At 38.1% G+C, this 15,799-nt stretch overlaps 1 protein-coding gene across 1 annotated transcript in view; it reads left to right on the plus strand.

The window, feature by feature from the left end:
* Window positions 1-255: 255 nt before the first annotated feature.
* ATP10B (ATPase phospholipid transporting 10B (putative)) overlaps window positions 256-15,799 on the plus strand; it is a 51,048-nt gene continuing 35,504 nt past the window's right edge. The window contains exons 1-3 of the mRNA XM_074156358.1: window positions 256-758; window positions 10,709-10,913; window positions 14,557-14,642. Of these exons, the coding sequence (XP_074012459.1) occupies window positions 256-758; window positions 10,709-10,913; window positions 14,557-14,642 (794 nt within the window). The remainder of the gene's footprint in view (window positions 759-10,708; window positions 10,914-14,556; window positions 14,643-15,799) is intronic.

A 15,799-nucleotide genomic window follows, 5' to 3' on the forward strand; every position in this document is an offset into this window, starting at 1 on the left:
ATAACAAAACATTCAGGATGCTTTTGCCGTACGTACGTGAGGTGCAGCCTCCCCGGCAGGCTCTAGGACCCGGTGCTGCTGAGTCAGGATGATACCTGTCCCTCGGCAGGTGGAGGCTGGAGTCAAAGGAGAGGCAGCCCTGGGCTTCCGACATATTGACTCTTCTCTCTACCACTTGGGAGTTTATCCGGATTATTTAACTCTTCTAACTTTGTCAGTTTTCAACTTGAGGCTACTTTCTGAGAGGAAAACAAGATGTCGAGGAAAAGTGTTCCAGGCTGCTTCTCCAGAATGATATGGAAGCAACATTTTTTCAAGGAAACTTGCTGCCGATGTGATGCTCCAGACACTGAAATCCAAAATGAAGAGCTGGAAAAGAGAGCAAAAGTAAAGAAGAGAAAGAAGAAAAATGAAAATAAACGAGTGATCATCTCCAATTTGCCCTTTGGAAGTAAGAAGTGGAAGGAAAATCCAAACAGATACTATGACTCCAATAAAATTAAGACCACAAAATATACTATCTTTACTTTCCTCCCTAAAAATATCTATGAGCAGTTACACCGCTTTGCCAATATTTATTTTGTGGTCATTGCACTGTTGAATTTTGTGCCAGTGGTGAATGCTTTCCAACCAGAAGTTTCTGTGATCCCAATTTGTGTTATAATGGCCATTACAGCCATTAAAGATGCTTGGGAGGACTTTCGGCGGTATAAATTAGACAAAGAAATCAATCATATGGGATGCTACATTTACAGCAGGTAAGTTTCATACAGCTTTTATTACAAAAATCAGTTAGCTTGAGATCTTTTATTAATGGTGAGGCTTTTTGCTTAAAAAAAATTAATAAATAACTGCTGGAAATTCACAGTGATTAAGTGAAAAAGGGAAAAGTCATAGTGACTATATAACACCTGGCCTTTATTCTGATACAGGGAAAGACTTTTTTTTTGTTGTTTAAACCTCATTTCCAGACTGGGAAGGTAAGTGAGTTTCGTGGTCCTGAGGTGGCCATTGGCCTCTTAAATGTGGAGTGCACTGAGAACAGGTTCTTAAATAGCTACTGAGCACCTGGATTTCTAAGGAATTTTGAAGAGGTCTAAATTCTGTAACTATAAGGTAGCACAGAAGAAGATTTGTCATGGGACCTATTTGCGTTTATAGATACCAAGAAACATCTCAAAAATGTAGTCCTTTGAACTACATTTAATTTTACACTCTGTGCCGTAGACTGGCTTTCCGTTGTATTTCTTTTACCAGCTTGTATGTAAAATAAAACTGTAAAAATGCAGTTTAAAAATGTGAGATAATAATATATGCCCCTGTTCAGCCATTTCTAAATGAATTAAGTACATGTGTCTGTGCTCACTTCAAAATGTTTCATGACCTCCTGCTTTTAGGACTTTCAGAAGTTTGAAATTTATGTTTTATTGTATCAAAACTGTTCTCAGCAAAGTAGAAAATTATTTCTCCCTCTTAAAATATTGCATCTGGGAGTCAGAAGAGCAAAACTTTCCATCTCCGTGGATGTTGCTTGTCGTCCCTCAAATTAATCAACAGTGCTTTATATAATGTATGCTTTCACAAGGAAGATCTTGCAGAACTTTGGCTTTTATCACACAGTGCTGTCATTTCTGTTTGTTTTGCTTGCATGTGTTTGTCAGATTTTTATTTTTATATCCTGCTGGTTAAACAGGAAAACAATGGATTTGCTTGTGTGGGGGCTAAACTTAACACCACATATAGATAATGACTTGTCAGAAACAAAATCTCACTGCTCTCCTTGCCAACTTGTCCAAAAAAGCAGACATTTTACAACTTTCTAAATACTGTTCATTTAAGATTTCTTCTCTTTTCCACCATGAAGACTGTCAATAATTATAGCTCTTTGGGTAGGGTGGCAAAATTATCTCTTCTACCCACCTTTGAGATTGCAATCTGATTGGATTTTTTTTAATCTTTTCAATGTTGCATTAATTCATAAGGCAATGGGTTATTTGTTAACGCTTGTTAAGACCCATATGAAAGAGAGCACGTGGTGCAGTAGGTACTAATGAATGGATCTGCATAGGAATCTTATTTATTTCCTCTTTACATAAAGCAACCATGTTAAGTTATATCTGAAAGCCTTTTACCATGGGAATATGAGAAGTGGGAAATACAATAAAACTTGTTTTGTATAAGAGAAAAATCCGTCATGGAATTACAACATACCAGATTCAAATTATAGCCATGAGTACTTTCTTATGCAGAAACTTAACGTGGGCCTGTAAAATTTGTTGTCACATCCCATAAAAAATACTTTGATCTATGAATAAATTTAGTCTAGAATCTTGTCTTTCACCAAAGTTTTATGTCCCAAAAAGGTGATGTAAGGGAAAGGAAAATGAGGAGGGCTTCAGACTATAGTATTCATCCTGTCTGGAAAATTTGTGGGTAATTACAACTGCCATCAGATCAGTAGCTACAGCTTATTATGTCATGAATAATTTTAATCAGGCTTCTACAGCGCTTTGGGAAGCTGATATTTCTTGTTCTTCTTGCTAGCTGCAAAGTCATGGAAGAGCATGATGTCTTCTAATTTTCTTCCTTATGAATCATCTGCTGTAGGTAATTTTTTAACATAGGTGAAAGTCTTTTTTAAGACACTGCAACTTTTATTAATCATGTGGCATCAAAAATACTTTTTAATAGAGCAACTGCTCTTCCATCCTAAAATTAAAGATTACGTAGATTTTAAGAGTTAATCTTGGAGAGTATATTGCCTTTATTTCAGATTTCGATAACAAGAATTCTGGTTCCTATTCCAAAAGAAATACGAAGGCAGAACAATCTTTTCCAAATGCTGAATGTTCTCCAAAACTTTCTTGAAGACTGGGGGAAATGCAGTAACTTGCCTTCTTTCAACATAGAGTGAAGGAAATTGAATTTAAATAGGCAGCCCTGTAAACACATTTCTTCTAATTTTCTTTTCACAGAGATCAGCTGGAATGGGAAAATAATCTGCTAGTCAAATGAAGGAAAAGACACTTAAGTAGCGTATTTAAAGAATGTTTAATTGAGAAAATAGGAGACAATTAATAGGCATTAAAGTGTCTTGGGGAGATGCAATAACTTAGACCTAATGTTTGATTGTGAAGATTTTAATTTCTGAACAAAACTTTTGGAATCATAATAATTGTATACAAACTGTTGTGCTGTCAGAATGAATCACACAACATAAATGAAGGGAACAAAAAAATCAATTGTAGATGGCACAGACTTATGTTTAGTTGCCTCCTTTCTCCTGATATTCTTTAAAATATACTTTGTCTTCTTTTAAATTTTCCAAGCAGAGGGAATTCCATTACTACAAAGTGTAGTTGTCAAAGCATTTTCTATGATATATGCTTTATTATCCCTCTTTAATTACATTTAAATTCTTCAAGTCACCTGGTTTCATGCAACTCTAATTAGTTATTCTTCATTTATAACATTTAATTATAATCTTCAAATATGTGTGATTTTTATCATGTTCATTTTTCTACGTCCAGACACCTTTTAGTCAAGATCTCTATATAGATCACTCTTTTCATCTTTTTTGTCAGTCAGACCCTCCAAACCTACTGTGGTTACTTTTCTCTGACCTCTCTCCAGTTTGTCATTAGGTTACTAACAACAGGGGCTGGCACTGAATGCCGTATACAAACCTGTAAGTGAATGTCAACCCAACAGCTGCTAAGGGCTATTATCTTGAAGTTCTATAATGTTCAAGAAACTTCTTGATATGTAATTAATATATGGACTGGATCTGATATACCCGTAGGATTAAGCTATAACAGTCTGTAAATACTCCCTAGCATCCAGGCTGTTTTTTACATCAATTTCACACTTTTGAAAGATTTAACCTATTTTTTTCTCAGTATTTCAGTAGACATTCAGATACAAATGCAATGACTGTGCACAGTTCAAGATGGCACAGCAGCACACTTGACTGCATGCATGTGCATCAGAGAGGAGCAGCCATAAAAACATTAAGATTATTTAAGCTATTCACATTGCTTAATTTTAAACTCCTACATTCAGAAATCTGAGACAGTGACTCAGAGAAGCCTAATTTATATGCTTTGGATCATCCTGTGGAGCTGCAAGATAACTAAGTCAGTCAGCAGGCTTCTTAAATGAGACAGCCTGATTGCTCTTTCAATAGAATGTTCCTCTGTGATCCTTTTAGGCCTTGTTGTTTTCAAGTAGTTCCTGCAAGTCTCCCCTTCCTCTTAGGTCCACTGATGTCTGTGATACAAAAATTCCAGACTGGCCTTAGCTGTGACTCTTTATCTGCTTAGTGTAAGGTTTTAGAACATTTAAAGATTTCTGCATCAGCACTTACTCTGGGTTAGTCCTAGAGCAGTGAGGTGGAAATAAGGAAAAACCAAAGAACTCATCTCTCTGTTGCACAAAGTCAGAACTGCCAATAGCTGAAAAGCTGGAACTAGCTTAAGCTAAGCTCACTGGTTTGAAAGAGAATTAAAATATTTCAGTCAATTGAAGTTTTGTGATTCAGTCTTGTAATTTATCTCGGTGACAGCAATGGTGATCTGCTTGCCTACAGGCTATATAGTATATATAGTATACTTTATATTTTCTTAAAATTAGAGAAGCTGGGTAGTGAAATGAAGGCTACCTTTCTGTTTCAGCCTCCTTCATATGCTTTGATCAGCTGGGCCTTCTGAAGGGAGGAGTGAGTGTACCTCCCCTGGATGCTCCCCATGTCTGGGAGAACAACTGGGACTGGCCAGGGATGTGATGACCAAGAGAGGTCTGTGGCATTTGGAAGATATCAGAGGAGGGTAGGGAGCATGCTTGAAAACAGGAATTGACCTACTGTCAAATCTCAGAGGTGAAAAAAAAAAGACAGCTGTTCTCTAGACCCAAGAAACATCACATGCAGCTTGTTCAACCCAGCGTGAACCTGAAAGTTTCCAGAGCAAAAAGCAGGATGGGAAGAAAATGCCATCCTGCCAAGGGCACAGTAAGCAAAAATTTTGTTGCCAATGGTTTCATTTAAAGTCTTGTTCAGCAGTACTGAGTTTTCACTTGTTAAAGAGTCTTTTCTTCTGCTTTATTATTTTTGTTTCTAACAAAGCATAGCTTTAAAGACTAGGAGCCTGCCGGAGGCTTTAGTGGGTTCATTTTTATACAACAAAAAAAAAGAGAGTCTGAAGCCCGTGGCCTGCTTGAAGTCCCACCACATTCCCTCAGGCAAAATTGCAATTGGTTTTCTTGGGCATGGCAATATCAAGGCTTCTACAATTCAGTGGTGCCTTCTCTGAACAGCGCGTGAATTTCGTGAGCTGGAGGCTGAAGATCTCCTGAAGATCTCCAGCTCTTGCATGGCTGAAGGTGCATTCCTATGACAGAAAGCATGAACTTTGATTGATTGAAACATGAATTACTTCTTATAAAAGTAGCAATATGAATAAGTTGGCAATGACCACAGGATTATTATGTGCTATAATATTATTGCAACTCAGAATCCGTCAGGAAAGATCCAATGCCTCTCCCTTGCTTAATGTCTATGGAATTTTTGTACCTAGTTTAACTCTGGATACCTGAATTAACAGTGGGTCTTACTGAAGGCACAAACAGTGCCTTCTGTTTGTGCGAGCTGAGGCACTCTTCAAAATTCCAGTGAGCTGAGAAAATGGTCTGAACCAAAAGTACACTCGGCTTTGTTATGTCACAGTGCAACTGCTTGAAACCAGCAGTACCAAAATTGTGAAGAAAAAAAATAAAACGTGCATTCATCTTATGGTGAGCATGCTGATTGTGTGGTGAAGAAATTTGTGACATGCTGAACTGACTAAATGCAAAAGAAAAATGTCAAGTTTTTGACACTCAGCTGGTCCAGGCAGCAGCACTTGAAAGTCAAAAAGCAGTGAGCTGGCAGTTCTTGTCAGTCGGTGTATTGCTACAGTGAGGATCCTTGGTCTTTGTGGAAGAAAAATCCATAAATACATTACCAATGCTACTACTGGTTTGTGTATTGCTTTATCAGAGCTTTCGTCAAGATCTATTACCTGCCAAGGCATTTAAAGTGGCTTCACAGAGAAGGTGGAATGGTTTAGCAGAGAGCAGCAGAAGCTAATGACTAAAGACAAAGGGCAGATAAATGAGAACCTGTGGTTTTGGCTCAGAGACCTGCAGAATCTGACCTCATGGCATTAAGTTTCATCCTAACTGTCTGAATTTTTAAAACACCATTGAAACCCAGAGAGAAGCAGGTCTTTACCATGTGACCTCAAGAGCTATATGGTCATGTAAGGGGACGACTGTAGCAAAAAAGCTGATCTAGGCTGTGGCTCCCAGAAATCCGGTAAATTAATGGGAGACCTTAGAAACTAATGCTAATGATTAGCAGTCATTGAGGAAGTGACCGTAGAGTTACCTGTTCACTTCAGCTGGTGCCAGGCAGAATCATAGCAATAGCATTTTGTTCAAGGGAGTATTATGCTTATAAGTATCTGAAGGGTGGGTTGAAGGAGGAGGGAGCCAGACTCTTTTCAGTGGTTGCCAGTGAGAGGACAAGGGGCAATGGGCACAAGCTGGAACATAGGAGGTTCCACTCAAATATGAGAAGAAACTTCTTCATGGTGAGGGTGACAAAGCCCTGGAACTGGCTGCCCAGGGAGCTTGTGGAGTCCCCATCTCTGGAGATTTTCAAGACCCGCCTGGATGCAGTCCTGAATAACATGCTCTGACATGCTCTGGGCAATCCTGCTTCGGCAGGGGAGTTGGACTAGATGATCTTTATGGTCCCTTCCAACTCTAAAAATTCAGTGAAATTCAGTGAAATTTAAAAAAGATAACTGGATTTTCCTAAGTACAATAATCATATAATATATTTATAAAGTTCTGGTACTTACTTAAAATTCAAATAAGCTTGAATTGATTACAGAAGTTAAATATAGGCTTCTTTTATCATTGAGAGAATAACTTCCTTGTTAGGATGCTATAGACAGTTTTTGCACATAAAAAGATGGGATCTGTAGCTAGCATTAAGGAATTTGGCATGCCAAAAGTGGTATAATTAAAGATGTATGTTATTACACTTCAGAAAATTTTCACTCCCCTTATCTTTAAAAGATGCTCATTGCTGTCTTAATGTAGTATTCAAATCCTGAGAGAGAATTTGGGGCTATGGGGAAAGGCTGTAGCTACTTGCTAATGAGGGCTTGTTATAGGACCAGCCGCTGCTAAATGACATCATTCATTGGTGCTGTTGGGCTGATGTCCACGTCACAAAACCTCCCCAGTTACTGTAATGGTAACGTGGCAGAAACCAGTGATGAATCGGCACAGACAACACAGTGCCTTCTTATGCTCAGACATCATCTCTAGTTCAGGAATACTATCAGCTGTACTCTGACCTATGGACAGGTTTCAGAATCAGTTCCTTTCCAGTCTAGTGCCTTCCTCAAGGCCTAAATCTGCTCCTTGTTGTCAGTTTTTCAAAGTTTATGGCAGTAGGTCATAAATGTGACATCATGGCCATAAAGTGGTCTTTGAAAACAATTTGTGAGGTTTTTCCATACAAAAGCTGGTGCAATCTTTGATAGTAAAAAAATGTGGGGGATTTCTATTTGCAAAAATAGTCTGTAAAGGATGAGTAGCTGTGTGATTGTACTTGTCTGTGTAGAATTGAGGATCTAAGAACGTGAGCATTTTTTATAAAGTAGTTTGTGCTTGAGGGGGGGCATCTTCAAATATAACGTTTACATATGATAAAGTACAAACACTTGGTTTTGTCTACTTATGACACTGATATTATTTTTTTAGAAGTGTTATAACCTAGTGGCAATTTAGGGGGTGAAAGGTAGGGCAAATGATGTCTTCAAGCTGCAAAGGATCCCGAGATGGAACTTGTAGTAATTCAAGGCAATAAGACTCTCTGAACTAATTGGTTGATACAATACTTCTAGGTGATAAAGATTTCTGAAGATCTTTCTCTAAGACAATCTCAGACTCATAGGCATGCTGTGGAGTGTACATGAAAAATTACCTTTATTTAATTTCCTCTGAGGAGTAGAACAATAATTTTTATTTGCTCACATTCACCATGCATTTTGACCCAGTTTTTGTTTGAGATTTAGCTTTATTGAATCCAAGAATATGAAATGAAATTGTTGACACAAAGTCAATAATTTATTCATGTTCCCCCACAATCTTCAACCACAGCAAGATTTTTTTACGATCCTTTCTTCCCAGAAATGACTTCATAAAGTCTATATAGTTCAGGCCTTCTTGTCAGATAGGATGAGTCCAATAACAAATTCTGGCAGACTTCATTTCGACTGTTCAAGGCTAGCTGCTTCTTTTTGTCTGCACTGTCCTCTGATGGGCTTTATCATGCTAACATTATCCCGGGACAGCAAGGGAACAGTTTTTAAGTGTGCTGTTGATAAATTGACTGGTAAAGGACAGAGGGTACTGAGAAACTTTTATCTTAGATCGTGTCTTTGATGTGCCACAGCCCTGATGCCACACGCTATAAGAATCAGATTTCCAGCTTTCCACCTATTGAAAATTACCACATTTTGTTTATTTTATCGGATAAATATCAGATAAAATGACCTTTTGTATGTTTCTCATCAGACCATCTTAGATTTATGAAGCTCCTCTGTTTATTTAGCAACCAGAGCTTGTGCTATGAACTTTAATCACTGAACAGAAAATGGGCAGTGTTCCCAGTTACAGAAATCGCTAAAAGGAAACTGCTTCATTTGAAAAATCTTGCTAGGAAACTGGGCCAGTGCTGCTGTGCAGTGCACCGGCTTCCTTGTGAAGTGCTTTTCTTCCTTTCATCCACTGGTAATTCTCTACAGAGTTGTAGAAAACCTTTGTACTGTAGGAAATTGTTAATCTTACAGCTCCAGCTGAATAGTTCTTTCAGGAAAAGAAAATGCATTTCTTTACCAAATTCAGTGCTCGTCAGGAGAGAGAAACCGTCTGTTCACCTGAACACAGGTTTGGGATTCTAGCAATTCCCAAACTCTAGTCCCTGTACGAAATAAGGCTTTTCCTCTGATCAGAAAGAGATCATTTGGCTTTTCTGACTCACTGTCTGCTCTGTAATTAGTGAATGGGCAGAACCTGAAGCTTCATGTGTAATGTATGTTTCACAGGGAATTATTGAAAAAATATTACAAATCTATTATTTCTGTGGATTATTTTTGCTAACCTGGTTTATTAAGGCTGATGTGGAAAGCAGCCAGATGGGCAAAGCCCTTCTATAGTATTTTGCGAGCAGAAAAAATCAGAATTGTTCCGTAAACTTCAGAATTGTGCAAGAATTGACATACAGAGAGGTAGAATTGCCCTGCAGAAGTCATAGCAAACATTATATGCAAACTATACACAGCATCCAAATGTCTGGGTTAGCAAGACAAGCCATCTGCTTGTTCTAAACTGCTTCTGTACTCTCATTTTTATGTTTTAAACAAACAAATGAAGAAGTTCTACCCGGAAAGTGTTTGACGTAGGAAAGATTCATAGTTACATAGTTGTTTTGCTATATTAACATTAGTATCTGCTTTGTAGAGTAATAAATACTCAACTTGCACCTGCTTAAATAATTTTCAAATAGAAATTATCTGGAATGCACAGCATTTTAAATGCACAGGAACATCAAATTAACTTACAGCAAACCTCTGTTCTTTGGTGTGGTCTTTTATGTCTGTTGTTGAGCAAAAGAAAAAAGGACATGCAGGTAAGTCAGACAAAAGAAGAAAGAAGAATGACAAATTCAGGAAGGAAAAAACAATGTAAGAAGGAAAAATTATTGCTACGATACTATTATTTAGTAAGCACCTCACATCTAGCATTAAAGGGAATGAAATAGTTAGGAGTTGCGTGTTCCCGTTTTTGAATAGAAAGTGGATACCACTGGGAAACGCACAGGACTTAAGTGTGTGCATAACCTTTGCAGGTACCAGTTATTTCATGTTGCTTTACAGATAAGGGTAGCAGCCAAGTGCACGGCTTTGCCTGGGAGCACCGTGGCTGGCTCTCCTTTCCAGGTGGCCAGGAAAGCAGGTTAGTGGGGAGTAGCCTTTGGCCTGACTCTGAAGACATGCTTAGATGTGTGCTTTGAACTGTAGCAAAACGCTTCATCTACTGTATCACTGCTATCATTCTCAAACACTTAATTGAAAGACCATATTCTTCAGGCAATAGATGAGGATGATTAAAAACTTAGGCAAAAAATGAGACTCTGAGTCATAACAAAAAGCCTTTTACTGTCTGTCTGCTAAAGTATCATGAGCATTTTCTCTCTTACAGAACAAGACATAAGATGATTCAATTCTTCATATTGAAAAAATAATTTCTTCTCAAAGAATTAGAGGAACTGAGCCATTGTTACCTGTGCAGTTTTCCCATTAACTAATTTTAAAGCTTATTGGTTTGCTTTATTCAGTTTGCTTATATGATTAAGAGCAGGTGAAGGATTTATTATTGAAAAGGTAATGGCTAGTTTAGGCTAATACTAGAATGAAAGAGAATTTTTTTTTTATTTTTTTTTTATTCCATGTCGCTGCTGTGCTGTGTCTTTCAAAAAAAAAAAAATTTACAGCAATGTGACGTCCTCTTTTATTTTTTTGAAGTCCCACTGCCCAGGAGGGCTGCCTTCCTAATATCACTGTTCACCCATGACATATTTTTAACATCACAGGGAAGAACATGCTTATGTTGAGAAATGCTGGAAAGATGTCCGAGTGGGGGATTTTGTGCAGCTGCAGTGTAACGAGACCATCCCAGCCGATATCCTGCTGCTGTACTCCTCTGATCAGAACGGGATCTGCCACTTGGAAACTGCCAACCTCGATGGGGAGACCAACCTTAAACAACGACAAGTGGTGATGGGGTTCTCCAGCCAGGTGAGTGTGCTAAAAATGCAGCCCATGCAGTGTAGGGTTGGTCTGGGCCCATCAGCACACCAGCTCCAGCCACGTGCACCAGTTCTGATGGGCTTGTTGCCCCATTATAGCACTGAAAGCATTTTGTTGCCAGAGCTAACGCCCTGTAAGGAAAGCAGCAGTTTGTCCCAAAATATTTTTGTTATTCTGGCACGGGGATGGCTGTATAAAAAGGAAGGTTATCTCAGACAGCAGTTGTTTGAGCAAACTGCATCAACAGATGCTGAAGCAGCAACACACGCTACCACCATTCGGGACAGCAGCAAATCTTTCCTGTGTATTCGCCATCCGTATGCCACAGGTTGTAACAACAACTCACAGTAACAACATCCCACAGGAAAGCCGCTACTACTGAGTGAATTATTTCTGCCTGGAAATTGGAAGACAGCTCCTGGCTCCCCTTTCAGAGTGGTCGTGGGCTTCCTGATGGGTTTTGCTTCTCTGTTGGAGCTGATGTACCATTGCTCATTTGCTGGGCAGGTGTACGTATGGCAGTTCAACTAGGAACTGCTCTAAGGCACACTAAGTTGTAATGAAATAATGGGATCTTTTATAGGACTATAATAAGCATTTTAATAGGAACTCAAAGGTAAATTAAAATGTGAAAAGTTAAATAAAAATATTATGTTTAACATCAGTTTGATTCTTAGCAGAGATTCAGTTTGAATGCTTAAATTCACACAGTTTTTTACCTTAGGCTGTATCATTTCCGTTTTAAAAACACTTCACTGGTATAGTCTCTTGACTTGTGTTTGATAAGCCTGAAGTAAACAAGAAATTATGATTTAGGGAGAATTATACTTGTTACATTTTTAAGTATCTTTTCAAACAGAGCAGGGCAGTTTTTCAAATAACACAGAACAGGTTTAAGGAATTGTAGCATGTGAAGAGGAATATTTTGTTCCATTGGAATAATTCTAGCAGACAGGAAGTCAAAAAGCCTGGCAAGTAATTCTAGGAATTATATCCTTTTATTTAGCCATTAGTAGCAGGGCCATTAGGAAGATCTTTTGGGGTTATTGGTGAGTGGAACACAGCTGCCAGTGAGCAACCAGATTTATTAAATAAAAGAACACCATTTCCAACGGCAGTTGGAATGGAAAGGCCAGTGGTCAGGTACTGGACTCCTGTGTCTTGCTCTTTGTTCAAACAGCAATCACTTTGCAGCACAATTAAGGGCTTTCTCAGGTTGTGGGTGACATAGCATAAAGCAGTAATGCTGTTTCCAGTGCTTTCCAGTGATTACTTGGGAGAGGTTTTTTTCCTCAGAAACACTGAAAAATTTTAATATGTAGAGATTTAGCAAAAAACCCAATAAACTGGCTACTTAAATACAAAAAATAAACATGCTGCCTTTGTGTCACATATTCATAGTTTACACGTTAGGTTTTGTATTTTTGCTTTTAGAGGGAAGCAGAGTGCCCTACTGTCATAAAAAATGCAAATTTTTGCCTCATTTACAGTATCAGGAAGTCTTCAAAATCCCCACATGCCGATTTATGCTTCAGACTTCCTATTCATGGTTATTTTCTTTAGACTTTGAGTTGTTATTTAGATAAACTGTATGCCCAGAAGGGTTTATACTTACGAAGTCTTCTTACATTGACAGAGTGGAATGCAGTTCTGACTGTGGTGACAGACAGTGTTCAGGAAGGTCAGAGTTTAAATAGTCAACTATATTCACCTGTTATTTTAACGTATTGGTGCAAACAGTCTGGTGGCTAAAAAAAACCAGTGTGCTAAATATCATATGTACAGGTTTTAGTGGGCTCACTTCTTCCTTGTTCTTTGAACTCTGTTTAGATCTGTGATTTATGTGCGGCATAAAACTTACTCAGATCTAATTGTGTCTATAAAGTGTGACTCTGAGAAGGGAGGAAGTATGTATGAACTGGGGTTCTTTCTTCGGTTTAGGATATGCTTAGGAATATTGAATTCACCTACCTGCACAAGACTTGAGAGGAAGATAATTTTTTCCCCCTTTTATGTCATTTTCTAACTTGAATTTTCAAAATTAAAATTCTTATCATCAAAAGAAAAAAATTCTGAGAGAAGAATCATCTTTCTCTGCCTCTTTCTAGCTAGAAACTTATTATGTTTCTTCATTAGTAATGAGTCCTTCAAGTGACTTTTGCATCTTCCTGATCTCCTGTTGTACAAATACGTCTAGCACAACCAAATATGCACCGATTTTCCTGTTGAGTCTGCTGACTTGAACAAGATTCCGTGGAGGTGAATGATATGTCTTAAAAGAGATTCTAGTAATACTCAGCTACATGGGCCAGAAAGTATACAAAATGCCCTTATAGTCATCAAGCTTTTATATTTCCTCCAACTTAATTTTTTGTAAAGCAGATTCTCTACTTGCTTGTACTTAGATATTATATATATATTAAAAAAAAAAAAAAAAAAGAATGTATGTATTGCTCGGGAAAAAAAAAAAAACAAGAGAAAATAATGGAAGAATTAAAGCACAGTGAAGAAAACATTGAGACTTGAAGACAGGCAGTGTAAGGAATTCTTCTTGTAGTCTGGCAAAGTTTTTGTGAATTCCAACGAAAGATTCCCAGGATTTGCAGTTTCTGGAGCCTAATCTCTGGAAGTCTCTCTTGTAGAAAAGTTAGGAAGGCCCAGCAGCAGACCTGATTTCCAGCTTTCCTAATGGGACGAGTTTGGATTAAAGAGAGTTTCAGTTCTTTTAAAGATTTTTTGGTACAGCAATAATGATTCTCTTTCACATTTCTCACATCCCATTTTTATTACATTTCCTTAATCTAAAGTCAATGTCTTGTGTATTTTTTCAGTTAAGATAAAGCAGCACAAGCACCACTTGTGGCAGTCAAGTACCTCTCATGCTGTCTGCTTTCCAGACTGCTTTATGTGGTCCAAAACCCAACCCTGTTTCCTCAAACACAGGGGAAATCAAGCAAAAAACTGTGTCTTAGTTTGGCTCTAAGCTCTTTTTGAGTGAGCACTTAGCCTGAAAAGCTCTGTCTTGTTCTGTCTCTTCCAGCAGTTTGGACTTATTCTACTGCCTTGCCTCTTTTGGTGTTATTTATTTGTTCTTTTTGGGGTTTGTTGGGGTTTTTTTGGTATTATTCTTACTTTTAGTCTTATTTGAATGTAATATATTTATTCACATGTTTGGATCTTACTTTTTGATTACACCATCCTGGCCAGTAATGTAACTCTTCTAACATATTCCAAAATCCTGATAAATCCTGAAATTATTTTCATTTGAGCTTGCTTTTGGTTGAAGGGTAGTTTTGTTTCATAAATAATTTGAACTATTTGTTATATTCACTTTACATGAAGACAGATGTTTTCACTAATTGGCATCTGTGATACCTTGTCCAATACACAGCATTTTCTTCATTTAATTTAACTAGTTGTTAATCCAAGAGAGGAAAATCTCAGATCTTTACTCAGCCCCTCCAGACCTTTTCTTCAGGTTGAACGAGCTAAACTCCCTCTGCCGCTTCTCGTAGGGCAAGTGCTCCAGATCCCAACTATCCTGGTGGCCTATATTTAACTGCTTTTAGCGTTTAGCATTTCAAGTACTCATTGGATTTGACACTTATTCTTGGTGTGTTTCCTCTTGCAGAATACATTGTTTGAACCCGAATTTTTCCAAAACACCATCATCTGTGAAAAGCCTAACAATGATCTCAATAAATTCAAAGGGTACATGTAAGTATTTGGTATCCATAAATGCTTTTTGTATCTGAACTTGAATATTTCTCTTGGATGGAAGGAACGTATTTTGCAGAAATTGATGGATGTCTCTATTACCTGTTCCTGCATTCAAAAGTCAATATAAGATGTCGACTGGAATCTGTGCTTTGAGGCAAGGCAGGACCAAGGCTTGACACTGCATTTGCAATTGTTTCATATAAACTGTTTGCACAAAGCTTCATCACTTTTCAGAATTCAGACATAAGCTTGTTTACATTTGACCTGAGAGTTAGGCTAGGCTAGATTTTATATCTAAATCCTTCCTAATGTTTAAAGATATTCAGCTGCATAGCTTTAGTTTCTTCATACTTACAGCCACCAGGAGAAGGTATCTAGGATCTTAACAAACAAATGTGATTTTCTTCTTACAGCTAGAAAAAGCAAGCAAGCAAGAAAAAATCCTACTGAACCACTGTGTAGAAAAGTGCCTTTTTTTTTTTTTAGCGTAAACCTGTGTATGTGAGGAAAAAGCCACATGCTCTGTTCCTTATGTTTTTCCTGCATAAAATAATTATGGCACAGGCATAACAGGGAAATCTGTACTAGCAAATTCAGCAGATTTAAGCACATTCCCTGGCTATAAGGCCAATTTGCGTGGCATGGCTCATGTCCTAAAATTCTCTTGCCCTCTAATACAGGGTAGCTGTTTGCCAAGGCTCCCTTCAGAGCATGTCCATGCTGATTCCCACACCACACCAGAGAACTGTCTGAAATACCTGCTGCCTCAGACCGAACACGTGCTCCACGTGAATATGCCAACACCCATATCCATGCCCCGGCTTTGTTAAGTTTACTAGTAGCTAAAATAGGAGTTAATGTCTCTGCAAGAATGCAGTGAGTGTTGCATCTGAAGTAGCTGCCATATCCTTTGACATGAGTAAACCGGGGAGTTCTTGCCCATTAGCACTGACTGTGCTTGATCTGGTCTTGAGAATTTATTCCCTGTAAGAATGATGCCTCTAATAGCAATGCCATTTCCCCTCTACTGTGATATCTTAAAGGGGAAAAAGAGGTCAAGTTTGTATCGATTCACTGACTGTGGTTGCTGGCTTTGAGGACCATTGGGTATAATCTAAATTGAAGCAATCCTTCCAATTAGCCTGCTGCAACAT

Source organism: Numenius arquata, chromosome 11 (genome assembly GCF_964106895.1).
Source record: "Numenius arquata chromosome 11, bNumArq3.hap1.1, whole genome shotgun sequence".
NCBI classification, from domain to species: domain Eukaryota; kingdom Metazoa; phylum Chordata; class Aves; order Charadriiformes; family Scolopacidae; genus Numenius; species Numenius arquata.